Consider the following 15,467-nt stretch of genomic DNA (forward strand, 5'->3'; position numbering starts at 1 on the left):
TGCTCACAGCCCTGCATCTCCTGTACCATGCTCACAGCTCTGCATCTCCTGTACCATGCTCACAGCCCTACATCTCCTGTACCATGCATCTCCTGTACCATGCTCACAGCCCTACATCTCGTGTCCCATGCTCACAGCCCTACATCTCCTGTACCATGCATCTCCTGTACCATGCTCACAGCCCTGCATCTCCTGTACCATGCTCACAGCTCTGCATCTCCTGTACCATGCTCACAGCTCTGCATCTCCTGTACCATGCTCACAGCCCTGCATCTCCTGTACCATGCTCACAGCCCTGCATCTCCTGTACCATGCTCGCAGCTCTGCATCTCCTGTACCATGCTCGCAGCTCTGCATCTCCTGTACCATGCTCGCAGCTCTGCATCTCCTGTACCATGTTCACAGCCCTGCATCTCCTGTACCATGCTCACAGCTCTGCATCTCCTGTACCATGCTCACAGCTCTGCATCTCCTGTACCATGCTCACAGCCCTGTATCTCCTGTACCATGTTTGCAGCCCCTGCACTATGACCCTGTTTTGAGTCTCGTGGTGGTCCAGTTGTGTCCAGTAGCTGCTGCATTTCCCACCTTAGGCTTATACTTGAGTCAATACGTTTTCCCAGTTTTTTGTGGTAAAATTAGGTGCCTCGGCTTATATTCGGGTCGGCTTATATGAGTATATATACGGTAATAAATGTTTGCTTTTGGGTCTACTACTGCTTAAAATCAACAGAGCTGTTCTCAATTTTGCTAACATGTAAAACATTTTTGTATAAAAAAAAAAAAACACACAACAGAACAGAAGAACTGCGTGATACCAATACATCCCACCTTATAAGCACCAGAAAGAAGCGTGAATCAAAAAATCATGGGTTGTTGTGGGCAACAAGGACACCTGCGTCAGTCACTTTTATAGCACAAGCGACGGGATTTAGGATTTCATTACTAATGAACCAAGAAGAAGGGAAGGTAAATGTCAGACAGCGGAGAGCCTGCCAATCCAAGCCATTTCCCTGCAATTACCCGTCACATTCTAGGCCAGTGACCTCACGGCACACACATTTGTCACATTAGGTAACTGCAGTCTACAGAATCAATTTAATAGAACTAGACGAAGACATTCAATGCAAGAACTAACCACTACTTTATTCACTTACTTAGGAAACCAATTAAGACCAAGGTGTTCTGTTTTCGAGTACAATATTCTCTCCAGCATTTCATACAATGGTCTCCACGGTAACTGCAAGTCTTCTCTGGAAAGGAGCTCTTTCTTTCTGGATTTGGTCAAAGGAAAGAACAAAATATCAATTTATTGATATAATTTGGCAGAACAAAAATATAATAATTAATCATCTCTACAAAATAATGGAATCGCCATTACGTTTAACTGCGTTTAAAAAATAGACTGTCAATTGTATTATTTTTCTTCCATAAATTGAAAGCAGCGCCAACCTTAAACCTTTTATTTCCTAAAGTCGAACTGAAATTATGATAATTCTTTCCAGCCCCACACAATTCTATTACTATTAGCTTTTTTTTTTTTACTGGGCTAGTGTCGTCTTGTCAACCTGACGTAAGCCCCGTACACACCCAACGATTATCGGCCGACCGATTGTCCGTCTTTTGTCCAGAGTTGTGTTTTGTTGGTTGGAATGTGCCTAGACTGCACACAAATTTTCTCGCCCAACAAAATTCTACTTCAGAAGTGATGTCATGTGTTGGGTTGCTTTGTGTTCTTTCTTCTCTGAGCATGCCCAGACTTGCTCAACAGATTTTTCCCTGTCCAAATCTGTACTGACTGATGGAAAATCGGCCGTTGTGTTGACGGCCAACAAAAATTTTATAGTCTGCACACCAGATTTTTTTCGGCCGAAAAGTCGTAGTCTGTTGTCGGAAGCATCATACTAACAAGCCGAAAATCGGCAGATCGGACGTTGGCCGAAAATTCCCTGCCAATTTTCTACGCGAGTGTACGGGGCTTAACAGTAGGGTTGATTTACTAAAATTGGAGAGTGCTAAATCTGCTTCAGCTCTGCATGGTAACCAATCAGCTTCCAGGTTTTATTATCAAAGCTTAAAGCAGACCTTCAGTCATTTTTTTTTTACCTTTCCATCTATTAAATCTTCTGCCTTTGTTGTTTTCACTTTGGATAGTAAAACATTTTTTTCTGCCAGAAGAGCTGTGCATAATGTCCTTAGCCTAAGGCAGTGATGGTCCTAAGGCAGTGATGGTCCTTAGCCTAAGGCAGATGCTCACCTACACCTGGAGGGTGCATGAGCATCATGGGAAATGTAGTTCCAAAACATCTGGGGTGCCAAAGTTCGCCATCACTGGCCTAGGCCAGTAATGGCAAACCTTGGCACCCCAGATGTTTTGGCACTACATTTCTCAGGATGCTCATACACCCTGCGGAGTAACTGAGCATCATGGGAAATGTAGTTCCAAAACATCCAGGGTGCCAAGGTTCGCCATCACTGCCCTTGGCTAAGGACATCATGCACAGCTCTCTCTCTTACATGAGAGTTTGCCAGCAAAGGGGAGGGGGGGGCAGGAGAGTGGAGGAGGGATAAGTCATAGGAGGGCCAATAAGCGCTGCAGAACTGGAGGGGGCTGGATGAGGGCAGAGATAACAGGAGACTGCAGAGATCCATGTGCATTCATCCAGAGAGGAGAAACGTGTGTGTCTGTGTAAATCCAGGAAGTGAACAGGCAGCAGCTTCAGCTACCCACAGTTAAAATGGCTGCAGCCAGACTTAGTGGAGGAATTTTTTTTGCAGCATATTTGGGAAGTATAGAATCAGTGTAGCACTGCCCCCTAGGGAGCTGCTGAAGTTAGATTCCCCTGGGTTACCCATAGCAACAGTCTAAAATCTTATCACTTTAACACTTGGCTCAGACAATGAACAGTCCAGGGGATTTGTTTTTTTGTGTTTTATTTTAGCACTTGGATGGGAGAAGGGATGAGTGGGATACTCCAACTTGAACTATGCACAATGTAGAGGACATCTATCTGTAGAATATGCGGCAAGCCCGCTGCTTCACTCTGCCACTGAAGTGAAGATAGTGAAAATGATCCTGTTGTGTTGAACTTTCAGGGTCCTAAACTTGGCACCCCCTTTCTCACTTGCTGTGTGTGCTAGCTTCTGTCCACTGACCCTCACTGAAGTGGTCCCCTTCCTGGGCAGACCCCTGGCAAGCACCCTGGTACTCGGACACTGTTTTTCCTCAGGTTGCTCTGCCTCTGGCTCCACTGTCAGTCTTCACTGGACCTCCCAGCTTAGCACGACACTTCTGGTCCACTAGGCCGACCACCTGTAACTACCTTCTACACTAACAGGAGGAGAGACAGCCGTCAACCTCCTCCTGGGACCTGGCTTCCTGCCCAAAGACACCCTGTCACATGTGCCCCCAGCTTTTATGACCTATCCCAGGATGCACTGCAGTTGTGCCCTCCAACTTGGACAGCCACAAAAGCCTGTGTGTCACTGGCTGGGTTTCCTCCACTGTCCAACAGGCTCCGCCATTGGACACAGTGGGGACACTCCCTCAGACAAAGTGAATCACACATGGACACATGCAACAGGCAAAACTACCGATCAGGCTCCCCTGATAAGCAGATGGAGCAAACAATGCTTTTACCTAGCACCTACCTAGGAGGGTGCTACAACAATATACAGTAAAACCTTGGTTTGAGAGTAACTTGGTTTGAGAGCGCTTTGCAAGACAAGCACATTTTTTAAAAAAATGTTGACTTGATATACAAGCGATGTCTTGATATACAAGTAGCGTGATATATAAAAAAGAAGAGAGGTGCCTCTAAAGTGTAGCAATATGGTTACATTTAATGAAGGTTCAATTATTTAGCAACTCAGATGGTTGATGATTAAAACAGGCACATCTAATTATGCAGGCATCTGGGGTAAAGCTGTCCACATAGACCGTCCTCTGCACAGCCATCTTCATCATCCCTTCCCCGCTGCACTCCAGGAGTGATTCAAAGCCTCACTTTCAGATCACTCTACTGCAGGCTATTCTTCCCGATTGCAGACTGACAGTGGTGAGAGCCGGTGGTTCGGAAGATGGTCTATGTGGACAGCTTTAGCCCGGATGCCTGCATACTTAGGTGTGCCTATTTTAGACATCAACTATGTGAGTTGCTAAATGTTGAACCTTCATTAAATGTAATACCAGTGTTGCAGCGCTGCTACTTAAAACTCATAAAAAATGTGCAAAATGTAATAAGTGCAAATGTGCAAATATAAGATATATGAATCTTTAAAGGCACATGCACTTTAATTTGCAGCTAGCAGCTATTGCACAGACACTTTAGAGCGTTATTTATTTATCTTACATTTATTTATTTATTGAGTTACACAATGAACGCGAGGTTTCTTTTACTGTTCTTCATTAAATGTAACCATATTGCAACATTTAGAGGCGCCTCTCATCTCACTTATATTCTGTAGCTCTGCTAGATTTTGCTTCAATCCCCTTGGGAAGGCTGCATATTGTGGATGTACATGTTATGGTTACACAACCTATCACATTGCTATAATCTTTGTATATAGACTGTAAGCTGAAGGACTTGTGGAACGAATCATCTGAGTTTCCATTATTTCTTATGGGGAAATTTGCTTCGATATAAGAGTGCTTTGGATTACAAGCATGTTTCCAGAACGAATTATGCTCGCAATCCAAGGTTTTACTGTATATAAAATAATATGCAAAGTGGTTGGAGGGAAGCTTCAGAATGGCAAATAAAACGGAATTTTTGTAAAATCTTACCTGTAAAATTCCTTTCTCTGAGTCCTCCGACAGTCGCCGCCTCTTCATATTCGTCACATATGGGGTATTAGACTTTGCTCCGAAGGAGTAGCTAGGCAACAGAATATGTTAACAATAAAGCTTTAACATATCCCACCCTCAAGGGGTGGTCCCCTCAGTCAATACCCTCCTACTTCCTGCAACCATATCTCAGTTTTAGTGGAATAGCAGTAGAGTATACAATCAAACCCCAAAAGAGGGGCGGGGGCGGCGACTGTCGGAGGACTCAGAGAAAGGAATTTTACAGGTAAGATTTTACAAAAATTCCGTTTTCTCTTACGTCCTCCGACAGTCGCCGCCTCTTCATATTCGTCACATATGGGGACGTCCCAAAGCAGTGCAAACATGAGGGGTGGGAAACGCATCCGCGCCGAAAGGCAACGCAGTCTCCGCATCAAAGAAGGAACCTTACCAAAGGAAGGAAACCAGCTGGGCAACAGCAAAAAACAAGTGCTCAACAGGAGCAACAACCCAGGAAAAGACAAAAAACCAGGGGATACAAAACGTATCCCAACAGCCAGGAGTCCCCAACAAGGGACCCTAGGGAACAGCCGCACTAAGAACCTTGCGGCCAAAGGAAGCATCCGCCGATGCCTGAACATCTACTTTGTAGAATTTTGTGAAAGTGTGCACGGTCGACCAAGTCGCCGCCTTACACATCTGGGCTACAGAAGCCCCATGACGACAGGCCCAAGACGTACTCAGAGATCTAGTAGAGTGCGCCTTCACAGGCACAGGGGGAACCTTCCCCTGCAAAGCATAGGCCTGTTCAATGGTCTGCCTGATCCATTTGGCGATGGTAGAGGCCGAATCCGCCATGCCCTTCCGAGGACCCTCTGGAAGAACAAACAAGGAGTCCGTCTTTCGAAAAGACTCAGTCGATTTAAGGTAAACCCTTATCGCCCGAACAACATCCAGAGAGTGCAATCTCACCTCCTTTGGATGTTTAGGCTTCGTGCACAACGAAGGCAAGACAATATCCTCATTAAGATGGAATTCCGAAACTCGTTTCGGAAGAAAAGAAGGATTAGGTCGCAAGACCACCTTATCCAAATGAATAACCAGGTACGGAGACTTGCAGGACAAAGCCGCCAGCTCCGACACTCTGCGAGCCGAAGTGATCGCCACCAAAAAGGCGACCTTTTTGGACAACATAGACAACGAGATCTCCCTGATCTGTTCAAAAGGAGCACGTTGTAACACAGATAGAACGAGATTCAAGTCCCAAGGGGGCAGAGGATCCCGCCTCGGGGGAACCAGATGCCGCACACCCTGAACAAAGGTGCCAACCAATGGGTTGGAAGCCACGGGACGTTGAAACAGAACGGCCAGAGCAGACACCTGACCCTTTATCGTAGCCAGCGCCAAACGCTGATCAACACCCGTTTGAAGGAAAGACAGCACACGGGACACCGAGTACGTGCGGGGTGAAAACCCCCTGGACTCACACCAGGCAAAATAGGCCTTCCAAGTACGGTAATAAACCTTCCCCGAGGAAGACTTCCTCGCATTGATTAAAGTATGAACGACCTCCGGAGAGAGACCCCTCTCCTTCAGGACCTCGGTCTCAACAGCCAGGCCGTCAAAGCCAGCGACTGTAAAGCAGGATGGTATATCGGTCCTTGAGACAGTAGATCGTCTCGAAGAGGCAGACGCCACGGGGCGTCGACCGCCAGATTCACGAGGTCTGCGTACCAGGACCGGCGAGGCCAGTCCGGTGCCACAAGAATCACCGTGTTGCGTTCCGAGTGTAACCTGCGAAGGAACCTGGACAGCAACTGAATCGGTGGAAACGCGTACATCAGCCTGTACTGATGCCACGGGGCCACTAACGCGTCCGACGCGTCTGCCAGAGGGTCGCGCGTCCTTGCCACGAACCTCTTCACCTTGTTGTTGAGGCGAGACGCGAACAGGTCCACATCTGGAAGACCCCACTTCGCGCACAACATCTGGAAGACAGCCGGATGGAGAGACCATTCCCCCTGATCCAGGGTCTGGCGACTCAGATAGTCCGCCTGCCAGTTCTCCACTCCCGGAATGTGAACCGCCGTTATCGCCGGGACATGAGTCTCGGCCCAAGACAGAATGTCGGCCACTTCTCGAGCCGCTCGGGCACTCCTGGTGCCCCCTTGGTGGTTGATGTAGGCCACCGCCGTGGCATTGTCCGTCTGCACCCGAACCGGGCAACCCTGCAGCCGGTCCGTCCAGCGATGAAGACAGAGACTTATCGCACGCAATTCCAGAATGTTGATCGGAAGGGAAGACTCCCCCTCCGACCAAGTCCCCTGAGCGGACAGAACGCCCAGAACTCCACCCCAGCCCGACAGGCTGGCATCCGTGGTGATTACCGTCCACGAGATCGGACGAAACGACTTGCCCCCGGACACCAACGGGGACTGGAGCCACCACAGAAGGTTTTCCCTGGTGCGAAGACTCAACGAGATTTGAAGATCCAGAGATTGAGGTCGCCCGTCCCACCTGGACAGGATCTCCGCTTGGAGACCCCGCGTGTGAAACTGTGCGAAAGGAATCGCCTCGAAGGCCGAGACCATCAATCCCAGACATCTCATACACGTCCGCAGAGACGAGTTCGGAACGTCCCTGAGGGACCTGACTTCCTCCCGGAGAGTCCTGAGTTTTGTCTTCCGGCAGGAAGACCTTCGCCTGCACCGAGTCCAGTATCATTCCCAGATAGGGGAGACGAACCGACGGACTCAGTGTCGACTTTGGAAAATTTATCGTCCAACCAAACTCCAGCAGAGTTTGCATCGTGACAGACAGGTCCTCCTCCAGACCCTGGCTGGTCGCAGACCGAACCAGAATGCCGTCCAGATACCCCAGGACAGAAACGCCCTGGGCCCTCAATAATGCCAGAACCGGTGCAAGCACCTTGGTGAAGACCCACGGAGCCGAGGCGAGACCAAAGGGCAACGCCACGAACTGGTAGTGATCCTCCGCAATGGCAAATCGAAGGTACCTCTGATGACCCTCGAATATGGGGATGTGAAGGTACGCATCCTTCAAATCGATGGAGGCCATGAATTCCCCCGGAACCAGGGCAGCCACCACCGACCGCAGGGATTCCATGCGGAACTTGCGAACCCGCACAGAGCGGTTCAGAGCCTTCAAGTCCAGAATCGGACGAACCTTGCCCTCCTTTCTGGGCACGGTGAACAGATTGGAATAAAACCCCCGAAACCTGTCCCGATGAGGCACCGGAACCACCACTCCCTGAGCCCTCAGGTCCCGCACCGCCAGGTGCAGGTCCCGCAAGCGCTCTGGAGACAGTTGAAGATTTGAGGGAAAAAATCTGCTCTCCGGCCGAGAGAGAAACTCGATCTTGTAACCAGATCGAACGATTTCCAGAACCCATCTGTCCCGCACACGGGCCAACCAGGGCTGAAGAAAACCGAGCAAGCGCCCCCCCACCCCAAAACTGGGTGAGGGCACCCCTTCAGGCCGAACTGTTATGGGCTGCAGGTCCGGATTGGCCGGACTTCTGTTTACCAGACCAGGGCTTCTTCTGAGAGCCTTGACCTTTGAACGGTTTGCCCTTGTAGTGCGGCCGAAAGGCACGAAAGGACCCCTGAGGGGGCCGAAAATTAGCATGCTTCTTCCCAGAAGCCCCCTTAGCCTTGGGGAAATGGGGCAAGAGAGTGCTCTTACCCCCGGTGATCCCCTTAATCAACACATCCAGGGACTCCCCAAAAAGGCGAGACCCATCATAAGGCAGATTGGCTAAGGTCTTACGTGAAGATTGGTCCACCGACCAACATTTTAACCAAACCAGGCGGCGAGACAACACCGCCACGCTGTGCACACGTGCAGCCAACGGAATCAGGTCCAGGTCCGCATCACACAGATACATGACACCCTGGTGGATCTGATCCACTATATCCAGGGTCGCCGGCGAGGCCGAGTCGGCCACTAGGACGCGCCTAAGCATCTGCGTCCAACTTGCGATCGCCTGGGCCGCCATGAGAGAAGCAAACAGAGCCTTAAGCATAGAACCCGTAACAGAATAAGTATGACGGGCAAGAGACTCCAGTCTCCTATCCGTGGCATCACGGAAAACAGGGGAACCCTCTGCAGGAATCGCAGTGGCTTTGTTCAAAACCGCAATTGCATGATCCACTGGTGGAGGCACACACCACCTTTCATCAGTGGCAGGCGAAAAAGGATAACGCAGCTTGAATTTACTTGGTACCGCAAAAGGTTTGCGCAGATCGCGCCATTGATCCTTAACAGCGCGCTGAAAATCAGCATTGCAGGGAAAAACCTGCGGCGTCCTGCGTTTCCTCTGCGTCCCATAAGCCGCCAAGGCAGCGGGGGGACACACTTCGTCCTGCAAACGCAGCGTTTGCTTAATGGAAGCAATCAACTCATCCATGATTGCAAGCTCTTCAGGCGAGCCAGGGGGAGAATTATCAACCCCCTCAACTTCAGCCTCCACCTCAGACCCCACTAGATCAAGAGAGGAGCGGGACCCCGATAAGGAGGCCCCTGCCAGAACAGCCCCATCACCTTCACCCTCAGAATCAGAGGAAAGAGCAACTCTGGGCCTTTTAGTAGATTGAGCAGCCACCAGCATTTGCACCTGAGCAGCAAGGCCAGCCACAATAGTGGCTAAATCCCCCCCTGGGGGGGGAAACAGCGGTCCCCTGGCTTTCCACCAATACTGTAGGAAATTTGCCCTCCTGAGAATCCATTGCCCCTGTAATGCCAGACAACCAAGGGTTAACTGCCCCTTTTAAGCAAGCGCGGCAAGCGCAGCCCACCGCACCACACTCAAGCACAATGAGACCCCCACAGGGAATATGCAGACTGAACACAGGCAATGGATAGCAAGAACAGAAGGATAAAACCTGAGGAGACCCTCGCCGCTGCTGCTGCTGCCTCGATCGGTGTTCCTGGAAAGAGGAAGTGATGCTGCCAGGGCGCTCTATGTAAGCCTATGGAGGCTACAAGAAAATGGCCGCCATGCATGTAAACCATGCGGCCGGAGCGGGTGTAGGCAAAATGGCGTCGTTTGGCGCCGAAACCGCCGCTCCACAGTGCATTAAAACACACATTACATTCCAATATCAGAATACATGTCAGATCGCCGCAGCGATCGCTGTATATGCCCAAACATGCCAAAAAAACATGCCCCACAGCACACAGCTTCTCACACTGACCAGTCTGACACACACAGTGTCATACAGCTCCCCCCCCCCCCTTGCAGCCCACAGCATGCAGCCGAGAGATAGGGAGACAAGCAGTGTGAATAGAGGCAGGTTACACAGTCCCAGACTGACACCCCCCCAGACAGACAGGTCCCCACATAAATACACTTACCTCACATGGCGTGGGGGACCCGCACAGGCGAACAAGCCGCTGCACATGAGGCAGGGAGAGTCGCAATTCAAGATGCACAAAATGGGGGTTAAGAAACCGCACAGCGTCCAGCGAGGTAGCCACCTCACCAATCATCCCTGCACCGAACAGGGATGGGTCGTTCACTATGCCAGGAGCGTTACCTGGCTGAACGCTCGATGGCAGACTGGGAAGCCACTGACCCACGACCTGCGACCAGGGGGATCAGCCCGAGACCCAGTCCGCATGATCCTCTTCATCCGAAGAACTAACTAACGCTGACAAAATAACAGCTAAATAAAGGTAGAGAGAAAAACTCAAACAAAATATTAAAAAGAAGAAAGAGTCTGGGACAGAAAGTCCCAGCACAGAGAGAGCCAGCCACTCCTGACAAGCTAGACATTAAAACTGAGATATGGTTGCAGGAAGTAGGAGGGTATTGACTGAGGGGACCACCCCTTGAGGGTGGGATATGTTAAAGCTTTATTGTTAACATATTCTGTTGCCTAGCTACTCCTTCGGAGCAAAGTCTAATACCCCATATGTGACGAATATGAAGAGGCGGCGACTGTCGGAGGACGTAAGAGAAACTTATTACAAATTATGTCAGCACACTGCAGTTCCTCTTTAAAGTGGAAGTAAGGGCACATTTTTCAGAATGTGCCGACAAGCAGAGTATTTATGACAAAAGAGACCCTATTGGTCTCTACTGCCATAAATGCATCCTCCTGCCTGTCAGCCATCATGTACACTGAACCGTACATGCGCAGCTCAGTAAACATTAACAGGCCTGATCTGTGCCGCAGCGATGTGACTCCTGTGCAAGGGAGTGATGTCATCACTGCCCGGCCTATCAGACGAACAAAGGCACAAAATCCGTAAGGAAGAGCGGGAGAAGATGGAAGCGCCAGGGGCCAGCTGGATCGATCCCACCGCAGCGCTGGAGGGCACCTTTTGACGTCTGTCATAATGTACTAATATGCTGTGAATACTAGCACAATATGGCATAACTCACCTGGGGGGCCCTAAAATTAAAATTATATAGGAGGAGTTTACCACCGCTTTAATTGAACAACCTGAAGTTAGAAGCCGATTGGCTCCCATGCACAGCTGCACCAGATTTTGCACTCTCCAGTTTTAGTAAATCAACCCCTATGTAGCGATGTAACTATTCCCCAGCAAACAAGGTATGAAAAGTGTGGCTCCAGGAACAGACTTTGGATTACAGCAGCGATCAGAACCACGGGGCTCTGACTTTGTTTCTCTATGTTTCCCCCCGCAGTACTGTACAAGCGCCTGCTAGTGACAACTCCAGGTAAACCAACTAACATAACAAAAAAAGTGCAGCGCTTCGCAGTAATAAATAAATGTCCATGTGTTGGATAAATAGCTATAGTCCCAAGTGTAAATGATCCTAGTAGGCAGAAAGTCCTTAATAGTCTTCAAAGACCAATCGTGACGGTGTAGTGTGCAGAACACTCACCAGGAAAAGAATAAATACCAAGCGCTACACAGTGCTCCTTATCGGTGGTATCCCTTCACCATTCTATGCACTCACCAGATAACAAGCCCATATGAGCCTTGTATCAATATCTTTGAGCTTGGTGACATCCTATCCAGGGTAGTGGACAGCAAAGAAAACCTCATAGACAACCATCACTGTGGATAGAGGTCCAAGGTCCAAGAGATTGATACAAGGCTCTTAATGGCTTGTTATCTGGTGAGTGCATAGTATGGTGCATAGTATGGTAAAGAGATAAGGCCCCTTTCACACGGGGCAGATCCAGTCTGATGGACTCCCGCTTGCTAAGCGGGAAACGCTCCGCTGATTCCCGCTAAGCAGGCGGATGGCAGATCCGTCTCCACTCACTCTGCAGAAAAGGACCCGTCAAGAGTCCTGCTCTCCTCTATGGGGAGATTGGATGAAAACAGACAGTCTGTCCATTTTCATTTGATCCTACCCACTGGACGGATGGCGAACATATCGATATACGTCTGTTTTCAGCGGATCTTGTCGGATCGGATGCCAGGCCAGTATCAGCCGACATCCGCCTTCCTATAGAGGGCAATGGGTGGCCCGATCGGGTCCGCCTGAAAAACAAACAGGTGGACCTGATCGGTCAGATCATGTGAAAGGGACCTAACATGGCTAAGGAGCACTGTGTAGCACTCTAGACCCTCCAGTTCATGATTATAAATTGGTTTTTATTTTTTTTCTGGTAAGCGTTCTGGCACAGACTACACCGTCACGGTTGGTCTTCGGAGTCTATTAAGGACTTTTTGCCTACTAGGATTGTTTACACTTGGGACTATAGCTATTTACTGTGCGTTTCTCAGGATTAGGTTTTATATACAGTCTTAGGCCTTTTTCACACTTAGTCAAAATACTGACGCTTAACAAATGCACCTATAGCGTTAAAGTGGGAGTAAACTCTCTTGGTTGATTACCTATAATAAGGCTTACCTATAAGTACAGTAAATATCTCCTAAAATGTGCACTGTTTAAAAGGTATTTACTTGTGAAGCCGCCGGTGACGTCACCGGCACATGCGCTGTGAAGGAACAGCATTGCCCATGCCGATCCTTCAGAGTCCTGTGCCATGAACAGTGGCTCGTGGGAATGACATCATCGCAGGTCGTCCAATTAAAGGACCGGATCTCACCAACCCTAGAAGACCAGCTGAGGATGAAAGCCCTGTCAGCACGCCGCTGGAGGGCTTCATTTTAACCAGTTACTACCCACCCACCGTCAAATGACGGCAGAGCGGTGTAGCTATTATCCTGGGACGCCGTCTTATGATGGCGCACCAGAACAGCCTCTCATGCGCCCCCGGGGGTGCACAAAGCGCCGATCGTGACCGCGCCGTGTTGCTAGGACATGGCGCGACCCCGATCTTGGTAAAGAGTCAATGACATGACTCTTTACCCATGTGATCGGCTGTGTCCAATCACAGCCGGTCACATGTAAATGAGGAAGTGCAGTTATTCGGCTCTCCTCGCCTCACACTGTCAGTGTGGGAGGCGAGGAGAGCCATTCAGCGGCTCCTCCTCACAGGGGAGACAAAAACAAGTAATCAGGGCACTGATTACACAAAATGTAAAAGTGCCAGTTACTGCCCAGCATCAGTGCCCACAGTGCTGCCAGTCAGGGCCTGCTCATCTAGGCACTGATGGGTACTGACGGGCAGCACTATGGGCACTGATGGTGCTGCCCATCAGTGCCACCTGTCAGTGTCCATCAGTGCCACCTCTCAGTGCTCATCAGTGCTACCTCTCAGTGCCCATCAGTGCGGCATACAAGTACCTCATTAGTGCCCTTAAGTACCACCTCATCAGTGCCGCCTCATCAGCGCACATCAGTGAAGGAGAAAAATGTATTAAATTTTCAAAACTTACAGGAAATAAAAAAAAAAAACTTTTTTTTTTTTTTAATTTTCTGTCTTTTTTCTTCTTTTTTTGTAAGAGATAAAAAAAAACCAGAGGTGATTAACCACTTTACTACCAGTCACGTAACCTCTACGTGATCAGACTTTGCGGGGTTATACCGGGATGATGCCTCTAGCTAGAGGCATCATCCCGGTACCGTTGTTTGAAGCCGACGGTCGGCTTTCCGTCGGTAACGATCGATGCGGCTCGGGAGCCGCTCGATCGTTACCCGGGGGGGCTGGAGGGGACGTCCCCCCCCTCCCGCCGCCTTCCGCGGCTTTGCTCGGGGCTACCGTCCCACCGGGAGCCCCGAGCACCCAGCCGGCACGTCCGCCGGCTGGATGGAGTCCCGATGAATGCCGGAAACGGCATTGATCGGGTCTCCGATGACGTAACCCGGAGGCGGCGTCCATGACGTCACGTCCGGGTTACTGTGCTGCAAAAGGCGGCAGATTTGAAAAACGGCTGTATGCAAAAATGCCGTTTTCGGCGTTTTGCATACAGGGAAGTGTAGTGGAGGGGTTTGGGGTCTTTTAGACCCTCGATCCCTCCATAAAGAGTACCTGTCACGACATATTGCTGTCACCAGGGATGTTTACATTGCTTGTGACAGCAATAAAAGTGATCAGATTTTTTTTTTTTTAAAAACCTGTAATAAAGTTTAAAAAAAAAGAAAAAATAAATAGGAAAAAAAAAAAAAAAAAAAAATTTAGCCGTCCCCGTCACCGTTAGCTCGCGCACAAAAAAAAACGTATACGCAAGTCGAGCCGCAAATGAAATCGCTGTTCAAACCACACATGTGAGGTATCGCCGCGATCGCCAGAGCGTGGGCAATAATTAAAAAAAAAGAGCTACACTCTAACTCTAAACTGGTAACCGTTAAATAAATTTAAAGCGTCGCAGATTGAGATCTCTATTGACCGTAGTTTGTCGCCATCCCACGGGGGGGCGCAATTTTAAACCGTAACATGTTTGGTATCTATTTACTCGGCGTGACATCATCTTTCACAATATACAAAAAAAATGGGCTAACTTTACTGTTTAGTATTTTTTAAATGCAGTGAAATGTGATTTTTCAAATTTTTTCCAAAAAAATGGCGTTTTAAAGACCGCTGCGCAAATACCGCGTGACAAAAAATTTTGCAATGACCGACATTTTATTCTCCAGAGTCTTTGCTAAAAAAATATATATAATGTTTGGGGGTTCTAAGTAGTTTTCTAGGAAAAAATACTGGTTTTAACTTGTGAACAAAAAGTGTCCGAAATAGGGCTGGGGCTAAAGTGGTTAAATACCACCTAAAGAAAGCTCTATTTGTGTGAAAAAAATGATAAAAATGTCATATGGGTACAGTGTAGCATGACCACGCAATTGTCATTCAAAGTGTGAGAGCGCTGAAAGCTGAAAATTGGCCTGGGCAGGAAGGGGGTGAAAGTGCACTGTAGGCAAGTGGTTAAACTATAAGCAAAACTTTTTTTTTTTTTATTATTATGGATCGGGTAAGGGAGGGTTATAACCCCCATCAGTATTTTATTTTTTTTCCACCCTCTATTTCCCATTGCGGAGATTTCCCTTCACTTCCTGTCCCATAGCCAAACAGGAAGTGGCATAAAATTCCTGCAAATTAAGGGAAGTTCTTGGGAACCTCCAGGTAACCAGAACTAGTGTGCCCATTGGAAGATTTCCCCTCTGTTACTTTTTTGGGGACAACCCAAAACTAGGGATTTTCTTTTACTTTCATTTTCAATGATAATGGTACACAAGACAACAAGAGAGGGTAAATCTCCTTAAAGGGGGCACAGAAAGCAAAAAAAAAAAAAAAAACTGAAGGAGGGTTCTAATCCCTCTCCACTCCAAAAGTAA

At 48.8% G+C, this 15,467-nt stretch overlaps 1 protein-coding gene across 1 annotated transcript in view; it reads right to left on the reverse strand.

The window, feature by feature from the left end:
- PSME4 (proteasome activator subunit 4) overlaps positions 1-15,467 on the reverse strand; it is a 340,163-nt gene that overhangs the window by 283,876 nt on the left and 40,820 nt on the right. Inside the window, exon 3 of the mRNA XM_082250997.1 lies at positions 1,158-1,274. Within this exon, the coding sequence (XP_082107123.1) occupies positions 1,158-1,274 (117 nt within the window). The remainder of the gene's footprint in view (positions 1-1,157; positions 1,275-15,467) is intronic.

The sequence above is a fragment of the Pelophylax lessonae genome (genome assembly GCF_965119305.1).
Source record: "Pelophylax lessonae genome assembly, chromosome: 3".
NCBI lineage: Eukaryota > Metazoa > Chordata > Amphibia > Anura > Ranidae > Pelophylax > Pelophylax lessonae.